Source organism: Pelophylax lessonae (genome assembly GCF_965119305.1).
Source record: "Pelophylax lessonae genome assembly, chromosome: 1".
Taxonomy (NCBI): domain Eukaryota; kingdom Metazoa; phylum Chordata; class Amphibia; order Anura; family Ranidae; genus Pelophylax; species Pelophylax lessonae.
In genome coordinates, this window is record NC_138768.1 from 353,420,774 (window position 1) to 353,435,822 (window position 15,049).

Sequence of the window (15,049 nt, forward strand, 5' to 3'; positions counted from 1 at the left end):
ATTTAGCAAAATAACTCACAGAATACATTCTTGTCTGTAATCTACTTATTTTAATTTTCATTATAAAAATACATGTGCAGCATTTACAATTTACACTGTTCAACACAAACTATTTTATGCTTCATAAACAGGATTCCACATTTTGCTATCATGTCTCTCTTGCTTTCATAAGCAGGCTCAGAAATATTTTGAACAAAAAGATCACAGGATTTTTAAGGCACCAGATAAAACACCAATGATGCAACAAGTTATTTTTATTAAGAGTTGCATAAAAATAAATTCCATAAAACACTGCCGATAATACGAATGGCAAAAATTAGCCAGAAATCCCAATTACATCATAACCACTCAACATTGCACATGTCACAAAATTTGTATTATAACAGTCAAACTTTGACAAAATGTTACATGTGGATACTTGGCATTGTAGAGTGTTGCCTTAAAGATATGTTTTACAAAATTAGTAATTCAGTTTCTATTTGTACTCCTAGCTCTACTGCTTTTGGAGGATTGGGTGGTACAGCCAGCCCACCTTCCACAACTGTGCCCACACCTGTATCAACCGAGAGCACCACTCCTTTATCTGGAATCTCTGAGCCAGGGCACCAGCAATTTATACAACAGATGCTGCAAGCCTTGTCTGGTGCTAATCCGCAGGTAACATTCACATTGACTTCAACTTAGCAGCAAAAATTGTTTAACATTTTCCAACTCTAGAGAGCTGGACAGGGTCGTAGAAGGTCTCTAACCCATCAGCAGGACCAGTATCTGCTCCTTTGTGCAAGGAGAAACAGGATGAACACTGCCAGAGCCCTACAAAATGACCTCCAGTGGGCCATTTGCGTTAATGTCTTTAACCAAACATTTAGAAACAGACTTCATAAAGGGTGGCCTGAGGTCCTGAAATGCTCTAGTGGGCCCTGTGCTCACTGCAAAGCAATGTGGAGCTTGATTGGCATTTGACATTGAACACGAGAATTAGAAGGTCCACCACTGGCACCCTGCGCTTTTCACAGATGAGAGCAGGTTCACCCTGAGCACACGTTACAGACGTGAAAGTGTCTGGAGAAGCGGTGGAGAATGTTATGCTGCCTGTAACGTTAAGCATGACCGATTTGGTGGTGGGTCAGGGTTGCTCTGGGGGAGCATATCCATTGAGGGACGCACAGACCTCTACATGCTAGACTATGGCAACCTTGACTGCCATTAGGTATTGGGATGAAATCCTTGGACCCTATGCTGGTGCAGTGGGTCCGGAGTTCCTCCTGGTGCACGACAATGCACGGCCTCATGTGACGAGAGTGTGCAACCAGTTCCTGGAGGATGAAGGAATTGATACCATTGAATGGCCCCCACGCACGCATGATCTAAATCCAATAGAACACATCTGGGACATTATGTTTCGGTCCATCCGACGCCACCAGGTTGCACCTCAGTCTGTTCAGGAGCCCTGATCCAGATCTGGGAGGAAATACCCCAGAGCACCATCTGTTGTCTAATTAGGAGCCTTCCCAGACATTGTCAGGCATGCATACAAGCACGTGGGGACCAAAACTACTGAGGACTATTTTGAGTAGACTAGCCTGCTGCATCATTTTTTTACTTTGATTTTCGGGATGTCTTTGAATTCAGCCATCTGTAGGTTGGGATAATTTTCTAATAAACTATGTGGCATCCTTTCCTTCCTAACACACTGCCCAGTGCATATCAGTATAGATTTCCAGCATAATATTTTTCCCCATTGAGATCCGATGTGTTTTCTCCATTTTTTTTTTTGGTGTGTGTGTTTGTAGATATATTTGTTCTTTTCAATCTTATGGTCCATTTGAATAGCACAGGTTTTGACAAATTAACACTGTAAAATGGCTTGTATAACCTTTTTAAAAGTTGCATTTACTGCTGTAAATTTCATGCTTCATGATCATGCCTGTGTTGTACTTTTCTTAGGTCCAAAATCCAGAAATCAGATTCCAGCCGCAGCTGGAGCAGCTCAGTGCAATGGGTTTCCTAAACAGGGAAGCTAATCTACAAGCTTTAATAGCAACTGGAGGAGACATCAATGCAGCGATTGAACGACTACTGGGATCCCAACCTTCATAGCAATCCTTCCCAATCAAGAAAAAATGTAATTTATTTTTGATAATGGCTTTTAAGTCTCGATAAAACACCTGCTTTATTTCAGTTTGACTCCTGGAGTTCCTTGTCATAACAAACGAAACCTTGAAGCATTTAAATCTGGACAAAGTGCAGTAATTTATCTGAAATTGTGGGAATCAAAGATTTTTCTTTTTCTTTTTTTTTTTTTGGACTTGTTGCATGTAGTACAGACCATCTACTCCCCACACACTGCATTGCTTGTGATTTTTTTTCCAGTGAATAGCTTCTGCAGTTGGCTAACAGGTTTTAGCTAAACTTTTCATCTGTTGAAGGGTATTTGCTTTAATCAATAGCCTCTGGTAGTAATTTATGTAGACTGCATACAACACCGGAAGTCAAATAGATAAGGTTATATTTAGTGATACACTATCGCTTTTTGTGACTTCAGCCTGTATTTTTGCTAACATAATGCTGTACGATTCATACTGCTTGAGTTTCATTTAGCCTTTTTTTTCCCCTTCTGATCACTTATGTAAACATGGATCATTTTGCTGCAGTCCATTGACCGTAGTTATAGCTGCACACCCACAGAATATGAAACTTGGTATTTAGGTAAATGTGGAATGATTTACAAAAAAAAAGTCTGGTCAGAAACACAATGTAGCTGCAATAGTAATATTATACAGTTAAATACATTTTGGTTAGGTTGAAAAGCATTTTAGGAGCGAAGCTGTTAAAGCATACTTTTCATCTGCCAATTTGATTTTGTTGGTATAAAGCCAGACGAGTTGGCTTTGTCTATAATTTCAGCACAGGATTTTGAAGTATCCATGGCATACCATGATAAAAGAATGAAATTGACCCCAATTTTCAGGGGTTCCTTGTTAGTGTAATTTTTACACCAGATTCTATCATACCCTTGGGCTAATCAGCTAGAATAGAAACAATAAGCACTCTGGATGCTTCAAAAGCCTGCATTAGCAAGAGAAAAAAGTTGTACAAGAAACACTATTTACAAAGTTTGGTATTGTTTTGCTGTGCTTTACAATATTAGGTTTGCCAGAAATTGGCTAAACGGTTGAATTGTGATTTAAAGCTGAACTCCAGATGAATATGATCACATAATAAAATCCCTAAATGCGTTTTTAAATGGTAGTATAATTACATGATTTTGTTTTAAATATCAGGCGCCGGCACAGCAGCACTTAGTCTGTGAGAAGGATGGTTAGCTCTCTGAACCAATCACTCTTCTGCAGTGTGCATGTGCTGAAGAGAGGTGAGAGCAGAGTGTTGACTCCTTCAGGTCTAAGCAGAAGGGTTGGGGCTTTTCCGCTCCACCTGTGGAGGTCAAAAACCTACAGGGCCACTAGATTGGCCTATTAGAATTATAAATCTTTTGACCGATCAAAAAATTTGCTATTGTATGCAGCTAAGTATTTAGTTGCTTTCCTGACGTTCAACTTTAAGGCAGCGTTGGGCAAGCTGTGGACCCCCACCTGCTGAACTACCAGCTGCTTAGTACTGTGAAGGCATTCTGCCAAGGTTGGTATATCCTCCGCAGCTGGGAATCAGAGGTTTGTTGATACATCGAAGATCCTAATCTTTAGTGATGCGTTTTGATGAGATGATCTTGGCATTCTCTCTACAAGTTGCAACAGTTAGTATTTACAAAGGTGAATGACACCACGGTCCCGTTCTGTTCATTGTGGCTTGATTTCAGGATATGAGAAAGTGTCATGTGATCTAATAATTTTTAACCACATTGTACAAATTGATAATCTTGCATTTTTATCAGTAGTCCTCTCTCCTGTGCACAGGTAATAAATAAATGCCAACAATTCCCCTGTTTCTTGTTTGCTCTTCACTTTTGTTTAGATGTGGTTTTATTGTAACTATAAGGTTTATAATTTCACAGCTTCTGTTGTGTCATACCTGACTAAGCTGATTGTGACATATAGGGGGAGATTTACAAAAACTGGTGCAGCTGTGCATAGTAACCAATTGGTTCCAGTTTTATTCTGAAGCTGAAGTAAGAAGCTGGTTACTATGCACAGCTGCTTCTCTCTATCTTACGAAATACCAGGCTCATGATGCACATTTCTTTCTAGGTATATTGTGTGTGTTCTTGTTCAAAAGATAATTAAATACTGCACAATAAAATGGATTTTCAGACCATAGCATGTGATATACTTGAAATGTTAACTTATTTAGAAAACGGTTTCTGAGGGAGTGACAGCTTCTCAATCCAGTGTCCAGTCACCTGGAGCCAGTGGCATGTAACCCATGACCGGAGAACCAATTCCTGTGTCATGTACTGTACTTTAAGATATGGAATTTACAGATGTTAGAATTCCTAATTTATTTTTCATCCATTGACGGACACAGCTCCTGATCTTCTTAACCATTGGGTTATACTGCTCCCTACAGGAGTAGGACACTAGGCAGAAAACAGTCTGGCTACGCCTATGGGCAGTCCCAGGGGGTATACTCCCCTTCTCTGCTATAGGTACTCAGTTTTTTTCTAATGAAGGTAAAAAATAATGCGCTTCAATAGTGAATCAACAATGATGATGTGTGAAACATTCAAATCATATAGATGCAAAATGCACAAAGCTGGAGGACTTCAAAATAATGTGTAAACAAAATACAGTCCATCCATCAATAGTATATTCAAAGGTGAGTCCACAATGAAAATGGTGACTGGGTTCAAGTTCCAACGTAGTGAGTGGCCTCTTACCATGTGATTAACAAAACAGAGCCTCCAAGCAAAACTTCACAATGTGATGATAAAATAACACCCAGTAATAAAGATGGACTCTTACCAGAGATGATGGAGGTAAAGACTTCAAGCAAAGTAGGTAGATATTTTATCATCACATTGTCAAGTTTTGCTTGGAGGCTCTGTTTTGTTAATCACATGGTAAGAGGCCACTCACTACGTTGGAACTTGAACCCAGTCACCATTTTCATTGTGGACTCACCTTTGAATATACTATTATTTGCACGTGTTTGATTATGGACTTTAATTGATGGACTGTATTTTGTTTACACATTATTTTGACGTCCTCCAGCTTTGTGCATTTTGCACCTATATGATTTGATTTGAATGTTTAACACATCATCATTGTTGGTTCACTATTGAAGCGCATTATTTTTTACCTTCATTTAATTTAGACATTTTTCTAGTGCTGCTTCTATTCACTGATTTGCACACCTTTTCTTGACTTCACATCACTCAGTTTTTTTCTGCCTAGTCAGGAGTAAGGACCTAGTTCCTTACTAGGATCTCTGGTCCTGGCAAATTTTTTTTTTTTTTTTTCTCCAATTTTTTTCCTGTGAGATCTCGATGGGTTGGATAATTTAGACCCAGTGGTCACTCCAGTCTGGCCAGCGAGCGTGCACAGACCTCAGCTCCGCACTAGGTCGGTCGTGACATAGCTCCACCTGATGTGGGGCTGGCCTGCGAGTTAAACTCCTCACTAGGTCGCATACGACCGGGTCTTGGCCCGAGTCGCAGCCCCCCCATTTTGATAGGGAGGGGTTCGGTCTGGAGCTGTACCCGCCTGGTTCCTGATATGATGAGTAGCTGTCCCCCCCTCTCTCTCGAGGGTTTTGGGGTGGATGTGGGCCCCTCCATGGGATGGTCGGACCCCCGGTTCCCCTCCTTCCCATCAGGCACCCCCTCATCTGTCCCCCCATCCTATCCCATCCACTTATGCTGGGGCGGTGTGGGTGGTTTGGTCCACCACCCGAGGGGGCTAGGCGCTAAGCTGGCACTGAGGGCCGGGGGGGGGGGTGTGTGCTGCCGACTACCGGCCGATCGTCTGTGCTGGTGGTGGCTGTACCTGTTGGGGGCCCCTGTCAGGCCCCCCTGTCCTGCCTGTCCCTAGGGATCTCTCCTGGTGCCGTTGTAGCCTTGTGTTGCAATGGCCATGTTTGTGTAGTCCGGTGGCCATTTTCCGGTGGTTTGCATAGAAGGCAGCAGCAGCCATGTCTTTGGAGCCGTTTGGGTGGCGTTTTGAGGGGTGGGAGTCCCTCCTCATCCCCTGGTGCTGACTCCTGGATCCTTTCATTTCCTGATCCTTTCATTTCCTGATAATCGCACGTGCAGTACAGATTTTCCTGGTGGCTGCGGTGCCTGGTTTCTGTGGGGTAGCGAGTCTGGTGGGGTCCTCTCCTTCTCTGCTGAGGATCGATTGGTGCTCTGTGACTGGCAACTGGGTGGTGCTGACAGAGCGGTGGGGGTTGTCCCTTAGCAGCGTTTTACACTTTTTTGTGGGGTCCCCCTGGTGAGTCTTTGGAGCACATTTCCCCACCTGGTCCCTCTCTGAGGCTGCGGGGCCCTCCGGGTCCCAACCATCCATCGATGCACTGTCGTCGGTCCTGGAGTCTTTTGGGTCCCGGGTGGAGGTGGCTTTTGGTCGGCGGGTCCCCCCTTCCCCTGCCTCAGATCCTGAAAATTATCAGCTGCCGCAGATGTGGGTCACCCTGCTGGGTCTGCGACCACGCACCCTGAATACTCAGATAGTGTGGAGGATTCCTCCACTTCTGCAACCGTGGACGCACTAATTGTATCTATGCGTGAAACCTTAAAGATGGAGGATGCAGCTGCGACGGAGGCGCAGGTTCCCTTCGGCACTCACAAGCCATCCTGAGCGGCAACGGTGTTCCCCTTCCCCTCCTATTTTTAAAGAATTGTCACTGAAGAGTGGAAACAACCAAAGCGTCCCCTTGGGGTCCTTAAGCGATTTTGCTAGGCAATGCCCTTATGAGGAGTTCTATCTTAACAACTGGACTGTTCCATCTGTGGTGGACCCTCCGGTTTCCAAATTAAACAAGGCAACCAGGATTCTGGTTGAAGAGTCACCGGCCTTTAGGGACCCGGCTGACAGGAAAGCTGAGGCCGTGGCCCGCAATATGTACACCCTGGTTGGTTCGGCACTGAGGCCGATATTCACCATCGACCTGGTGTCGCTGACTGACCGAATGGGCTAAGCTTTTGTGCCGTGACCTGGAGGGGGAGCAGCCTTTGCTGAGCTGGCAGACTAGCTGGTCCAGGGGCTGCAGTTTATCTTGCCTCTTTGGATGCGGCTCCCCTAGTGGCTCGGCTCTGTTTCGGCAGTGGTCCTTCGGTGTGCCTTTTGGCTCAAATGCTGGTCTGCGGAACAGAAATCTAAAAAAGCCTTTACTGATCTTCCCTTTCATGGAGATCGCCTTTTTGGTGCTACCCTGGATGACATTGTTAAAGGTCTCACGGGGGAGGAGTACCTTTCTTCCGCAGGCTACTAAGGGCAAGGACCCTCGTCATAGACGTGGGCCCTCCTCGGCTCGTAAGAAGTTTTTTCGTCCCCAGGGTCGACTGACAAGGGATCGAACCCCCTCAGGGCTTCCTCTGGAGGATCCAAGCGAACTTGATCCGGCAAGTCATCAACCATATCCATCGCTTATGGTGCATTGGCGCCGTATTAGTGGTATTGGGTGTGCATAAGGGGTTAATTACACATTTGGATACTTGTCCGTGGCTACGGTCAACAGCTCTTTATTAGAGGCCAGTGTATTATGTCTACCAGTTTGTGGAAAGGGTTACTCGGACTTGCACACCTGTTGCAGATTGAATGAGCGGTAGTTTATTTTGTGGAGAGCCGGGCCGTGCAAACACATTCAACCCCCGTGACCAAGTCGGAAAAGATGAAAACCGTTGGGGCGTGACTGCACGGCATCCGGAAACAGCTGATTATGACCAGCAGGTGTCTCCAGCGGATCCGCTCATCAGCGTGGAGAGGGCGAGATAGGCTGGATACATTCCGCTTGGTCATATTTTGGTATTGTTCAAGTTTTTAAAATGTGAGTGTAAATACTGATTGTTTAAATAAAATTGAGTGCTAAAAACAGTATCACTCTACTAGAGGTTATTCTTTTTTGCATACATCAGGTTTGTTATGTCTTGGTGTGGACAATGAGGAGGAAGGCTGACCAGCTGTCCAGTTGATCAGAGTGGATGGAGCGTTGTTTGCCTTTTCCGTGAGAGTGGAAGGCAATACTTTCTGGTGAGTGGCCATATTATTTGGAGTGTGAACACTCATCAGTGGTGGATTTAAGGTGTCTCTTTCTCATATTCACATCAGGATACCATGGTTCTTTTAAGTGTTGACAGACTTTTCTCATGGACTTTTTTCATGATTTTTTTCATGGACTATTTACATTCATTTTTATAGTTGCTGTCATATTTGCTTGCGCTACCGAATTCCTTTATTTTGCATTATTGCTTGTGTGGGGTTTCTTTTATAATACAAGTCAAGAGCTGCCTTCTCTAGACCCGCAAACAAGGCCCCTTCAGTATGAAGGCGCGCCCTCACCCGTATCTGGGGGGAACACATCTTCGCTGGTTTCCGGACCCGTGGACATCCCTGGTACAAGACAAGTGGGTTCACAAAGTCATACGGTCCAGCTACAAGATCGAATTTCGTTCTTTCCTTCCAACGTGCAACTGTCCCCGGTCCGCTTACGGGCTCTTTTTGGGGCGGTGCAAGACCTTTTACTTCAAAGGGTTATTGTTCCGTTTCTGACTTTGGAACGTTTTCATTAGTTTTTCTCAAATCTGCTTACAGTCCCCAGGAAGGAAGGCAAGGTGTGTCCAATTTTGGACGTCAAGGCGCTGAACTGCTTTGTGCGGGTGCAGACGTTCAGAATGGAGTCCATTCCGCACGGTGGTGGCTTCCCTGCATCAGGGGGATTTTCTTGCCTCCATCGACATCAAGGAAGCTTACCTTCACATTCCAATATGTGTCGTCGCCAGCACTTCCTCCGTATTGCCGCGGGAGAGGAGCATCATCAGTTTGTGGCGTTGCCCTTTCACCATACGGAACCTGAAGGAGTTAGGCTGGATTCTGAATCTTCAGAAGTCTGCCTTGGTTCCTTCCATGAAGCTAGACTATCTGGGTCTGACTCTGGACTCGGCCTTAGCCAGAGTACTCCTTCCTCTGGACAAACTCCAGAAACTGCAGACTGCAGTTCGCCTCCTGCTGTCCAGTGGATGGTAATCACTCCGGACTTGCATGCGGGTGCTGGGCCTGATGGTGTCGACCTTCGAGGCGGTCTGGTTTGCACACTTCTATACGAGGTCCCTGCAAAGGGACATTTTGATCAAATGGGACAAGAATCCACAGTCTCTGGACAACCAAATCCAGTTGAGCTGGGGAAAAAAGGGGTCCCTGATCTGGTGGCTTAGTTTCTTGGCGCTCCGGCAGGGCAAAGCCTTTCTCCCCTTGTATTTTGACGGTGGGGAGGCGTTCAACAGAAATTCTGCTCATCAGTTGTGTCTCCAGTGGGGCAACCCCGAGGTGGATCTGTTGGCATCTCGGCTCAACAGAAAGTTGCAGAGGTTCGTGGCACAGTCATGGGATCCTCGGACAGACGGCACAGATGCGCTGGTGGCCACGTGTGGTCAGTATCGTCTGATTTTATGCCTTTCCTCCTCTCAAGCATCTGCCAAGACTTCTATGCAGGATCGAGACAGAAGGGATTCCAGTCATCTTAGTGGCCCCGGACTGGCCTCGCTGGGCCTGGTATGCCGAACTGGTGTGGCTGGTCGTCAACGTTCCTTGGAAGCTACCTCTCCGGGAGGATCTGCTGTCCCAAGGGCCAATCTTCCATCCTGCTTTACAGTCCCTGGTTTTGACGGCTTGGCTGTTGAAAGCCAGGTGCTGAAGGATAGGGGTTTGTCTGATTCAGTGATTCCAATGCTGTTAAAAGCTAGGAAATCTACTTCTAGAAATATCTACCATCCTACGTGGAAGACATCGTGGTGTGAGTCTCCTGGGATTCTTGAACTTCCTTCAACGGGGGTTTAACAGAATTTGGCCTTGAGTACCATCAAGGGCTAGGTGTCTGCTTTGGCGGTCGTCTTCCAACGACCCTTGATCACACCCTACCTGGTGCGTACCTTTCTTCAGGATGTTCGACATTTGGTTCTTCCAGTGCGGTCTCCGTTGCCGCCTTAGGAATCTTCATGAGATTCCCTTGCTTACGCTGTCTCCAGAAGGTGGCTTTTTTGGTGGCTATCACCTTTGCACGCAGGGTGTCAGAACTTGCGACGTTATCCTGTTGTTCATCTTGGTGATTCATAGAGATAAGGTGGTTCTTCGCCCCTGCCCGTTGTTCCTTCCAAAGGTTGTCTCTGATTTCCATTTTAATGAAGACATTGTGTTGCCTTCCCTGTGTCCCAGGCCTAAACATCCAAAGGAAATTGCCTTGCATGCCTTAGATATGGTTCGGGCAATTAGGGTGTACCTGGCAGCTACAGAGTCTTTTAGGAAGTCAGACTCACTGTGCTTATGGATGGGCCTCGGAAAGGGTTGTCTGCTTCCTCTGCAACCATTTCCAGATGGATTAGACAGATGGTGATTCAGTCCTATTCCATCAGGGGTCAGGTTCCTTCTTTCCCTGTCAAGGTGCATTCTACTCGGGCGCTCAGTGCCTCCTGGGCGTTCTGTCATCAGGCGTCTGTGATGCAGGTTTGCAAGGCGGCCACCTGATCTTCGGTGCACACTTTCACAAAGTTCTATAAAGTGGATGTGTTGGCATCTGCAGATGCTTCTTTTGGCCACAAGGTTTTGCAGATCACTGTTTAGAGGATCTGGTCCTCTTTGAGGATGTATTGTTTTTTTTTTTTCAGGTGGGCTCCAGTTGTTTATAGGAAAGCTCCATATTACTTTGTTGGCTATGGTTTTGGTTGAGCTCCTGTTGCCTGGATGGCTACTGTTTTGTGCTTGGGAATTTTTTGCTGTTTACACCCCTCATGTTTTTATTGATTTAAAAACAAGTTTATTTGTGGTAAAGCATAATAACGTGGTACAGAAGGTACATATAAAAGTTGTATCTTGCACATCATTACAACCATAACAAAAACTTTTCAACATAATTCCCGAAATTGTGGCAGAAACTAAAGCCATGCACTTAGATAGATGGATAGATAGCTTTTGATCACAGGGAAAATATGGCTAGTGGATGTTGTGCACAGCCTGACAGAACATCAATAACTAGGTTACAAGATTGGTTAACGTCTCATTCGGGATCTTGATCATTACAGGTGAGCGGAAGTTCCAACCATCTATTCCAGAACTTGTCCAATTTAACTGGACAGCCTCTATGTCTGTATATTAGTTTTATGTAGCGGAGGATAGAGTTTACTTCTAGAATCCATTCCTGCACGGAAGGGGAGCCTGTCTGCATCCATGATTTGACTATGCGCTTCCGTGCACTATAAAGAGTTTCGTGTAGGAAGGTGGCAAAAAATGTATCTACATCAGTATATGGTAGTAAACCAAGGATACAGGGTTTAGGGTCTAGTTGTAACGGTGAGCCCATGTGATCATGCAGGAATTTTATTATTTGTGTCCAATAGGACTGGATTTCTGGGAATGTCCATATCAGGTGTAGAAAGGTACCTGACTGCATGTTGCATCTTGGGCATGGTGGGCTATAATTTTGGTTGATATTTAGAAAGTCTAATCGGGGTTAAGTAGGCCCTTGTGTATGATGTAGAGTTGTGTCAGACGGTCAGAGCGTTTGGGTGAAGAGAGTTTGGGGCTTTCCAGGATGTCATCCCATTCTGACTCGTCTAGAGGGCCAATGTCTGTCGTACAACGAGCCTGCACTCCCTCAACTACTTTAACAGTCATGTTACATAGTTTGAGGTATATTGCAGATATTAATTTAGACTGGTTGTCCCCATCACTATAGCCAGTAAGGGGAACTGAGCAGAAAAATGGGTCTGTAGAGCATGTCTTACTTGGAGGTATCTAAGAAGCATGTGTGAAGGGAGGTTGAAATCTTTTAAGGAATGAAATGATCTTAAACCTGTTTCACATAACATCTGGCTCAAATATAGCACACCTCTGGTTACCCACAAGTTGCTATCTGGAATGGAGGTCTGTTCTCCCAGGCATGGCTTATGCCACAGGGGAGTATGGGTGTGGATGTGTGTTGCGCTCAGTTTTTTTAGGGCTATGTCCCAGATACGCCTGTGATGAAACAGCATCGAATCATGAGCATTGGTTGAGGTTGATTGTCCCCATCCCCGTAACAACACCTGTAGAGGGGTATAAGCAGCTTGGTGCGGTTGCCTGCAAACAAGTGTTTGGTATCCCACCCCGCATGTTTAACACTGCTTTGGGACGTCCCAATGGTTATGAAGATCAGGAGCGGTGTCTGTCAATGAATGAAAGAGAAAATGGGATTTTTGACTTACCGTAAAAATCCATTTCTCTGATCATTTACGAATATAGTACCCACCCCTCTGTGGAGTTGTATTTTCATCTGAAACTGCTTGTAACAAAACTGAGTACCTATAGCAGAGAGGGGGAGTATACCCCCTGTGACTGCCCATAGGCATAGCCAGACTTTTTCTCTGCCTAGTATCCTCCTGTAGGGGGCAGTATAACACAATGGTTAAGAAGCTCAGGAGCTATGTCCATCAATGAACATCAGAGAACTGGATTTTACGGTAAGTCAAAAATCACATTTTTCCTGTGGCCTTCTATGTAGACTTGGTCTAGCAACTGTTTTAGATTACACAGCTGAAAAGGCCTTCCAAGTAAAGAAGAAAGAAGTTTCCCAGGGTTAAGTCATTTTATGCCCTTGTAGGTCTCAGGCTCAAAGACTCGGACCAGAAACCTGTGCAAGGGAGATGAAGGCCTTTTTTTTTTTTTTTTTTTTTTTATCCCCTGCTGTGAGTTAATGTAACCTACAATACTTTCACCCAGGGACTGGGTGATGGAATTACAGGAATTTTGCTCAACTTCCCAAAGAAATACCTTCTTGCAGAACATCAAAAAAAAATCCAGAGAAATCTTTGCTTATCCTGATATCCCTCCTAGAGGAAATGATACAAAGAATCCGCTGAGGAGGGATGATGGGAGTTTTTTTTTTTGTTTTGTTAGTGAGGAAAAAGCCTTCTGGAAAATTCTATCCGATTCTAAATTTGAAGCCCCTGAAGAAGTCTATTTTGCATACGAAATTCTATCTGGATTCAGTTTTCTCATTAACAACCTCCCACCTGCCGTATAAGCAAATGACTGTGGTGGGATAGCTCAATCGTTCTGTGACGTCACATGACATCGTCCCACTCTCATTGCACACCCGTGGCGATAACTAGGCTCTTTACCCATGTGATCAGCTATGTCTAATCACAACTGATCAAATGTAAACCTCTATCAGCGCTCATCAGTGAAGGAGAACAATTACTTTTCTCTATCGTCCATTGACACGCGCAGCCGCCATCTTGATTAGCTGAATGGGTTATGCAGCCCACTGCAGGAGTAGTCTAGGCAAGAAAAAATGTGCATGTACACGCCTACTGGGCCATCCCCACATGCATAACCCACACACCCTCTGCTCAACAAACCAGTTTGTTTTTGCCTAGAGAAGGAGTAGGACCTAGGTTTCCTGCTGGGACTTCGGTCTCAGTTTTTTTATTCTTTTCAGAATATTTTGTTTTATTTCTCTTTACTCACTTTGCTAGCTAGTGTTCAGGGGAATCTTCCTTGTGATCTACAAGCAATGCCGGCTGGGGCTTCACACAGGGTAATGTAGATCCTTATGATTTCCCAGCCTGGCCTACGAGCGTGAGCAGGTTATAGTCCCGCACTAGGCCTCGCTACGATGGTGCCCCTTTTCGAATAGGGACGAGCCTGCGAGCGGATGCCCCACCGGGACGCAACGACCTGGAACGTCTTGAGTTGCAGCGTACCCCTCGTCTAGCACCACCCCCACTTCGGGTGGGAGGAGGTCTGCCCTGAGTGGAGCCCATCAGGTCCATGTTATGGTGAGTAAATGTGACCCCCCCCCCCTGCCCTAGTGGCCTCGGGCCTGTGGGCCCTCTCCTAGGGATAATAGAATTTGTACCTCCTAAAAAATCCCCCATGCCTATTAGCCCCCCCGTAGGAGAGGGAGACAGGGCGCAGAGGTCGGGTACCTATGTCACTGGGGTGCCTGGTTGTTCTTGCTGTGTCTTGTTTTAGATCCTTGAGGCCTTTGTGGGGTCCTTGGCCGCATGGCACGCCGTGGGTGCCGCCATCTTAAAGTGTGGGCAATGTGTATAATTTTCCCATTGACTTGTATGGAGTAGCCATTTTCTCTGAGCTTCCTATTAAAATGCATTAGCACCCATTTTTGTGTAGATCTGTTGTACTGCACTAGCAGTGTGACCTTTTACATCCAAGCTGAGGTCATATCCTGTGATTCTTCTTCCTGCTGCTGGCCATTCAGGAGGGTTCTCTCTGGAGGTGGTACAGTACTGGGGGTCTCTGCGGCCATATCCCTGCGCACTCTGCTGTTAGTGTATATTTAAGGGGGATTCTGCAGACCGCTGCGATTGGCGATGGGAACCGGGATCAGCACTTAAAGTGGCAGAACTCAGTTTTTCTACAACTATGAATATGGAGTCCCAGGCTGTAATTTCTCTCTCAGACCCACTCTGTGCGACTCCCAGACAGTCTGAATCGCAGTCGCTGGCCACAATTTCAGCAGCTCTGGAAAGCCTGGCCACAAAAGTTGATTTTGTCATGAAAAAGGTTAATAGTCTTAAACGGCCGCTCTCTTTCAGAGGCTGATGTGGTCGCCACGGACGCCCCCCTACCTGAAGGGTCGCTGTCCTAGCAGTCAGATGGTGAAGAGGACCGGTCTTCTTCAGCTACAGGGCGGGAACGCGCTTTGGTGGAAGCCCTGATTGTTTCAGTGAGGGAAACCTTAAAATTGGCTGATGAGCCCACGCCGGCAGGGACACGGATGGCCTTTGGCTCTCGCAAGACCCAAAAGTCTGGCAAGGTTTTTCCCTTTCCTGAAACTTTTCATGATATTGTGAATGACCAATGGTGGTGCGTTAAGCATGTGCTAGTTGTGCCAAAAATGCTGGTGTATATTTTGCTGATACGGTCTCCAACCGCTGGACGGT

The 15,049-nt window shown here is 45.7% G+C and overlaps 1 protein-coding gene across 1 annotated transcript in view; it reads left to right on the forward strand.

The window, feature by feature from the left end:
- UBQLN1 (ubiquilin 1) overlaps positions 1-3,203 on the forward strand; it is a 124,556-nt gene extending 121,353 nt beyond the window's left edge. The window contains exons 10-11 of the mRNA XM_082248183.1: positions 492-657; positions 1,948-3,203. Of these exons, the coding sequence (XP_082104309.1) occupies positions 492-657; positions 1,948-2,100 (319 nt within the window). The 3' untranslated portion in view covers positions 2,101-3,203. The remainder of the gene's footprint in view (positions 1-491; positions 658-1,947) is intronic.
- The last annotated feature ends 11,846 nt before the right edge of the window (positions 3,204-15,049 follow it).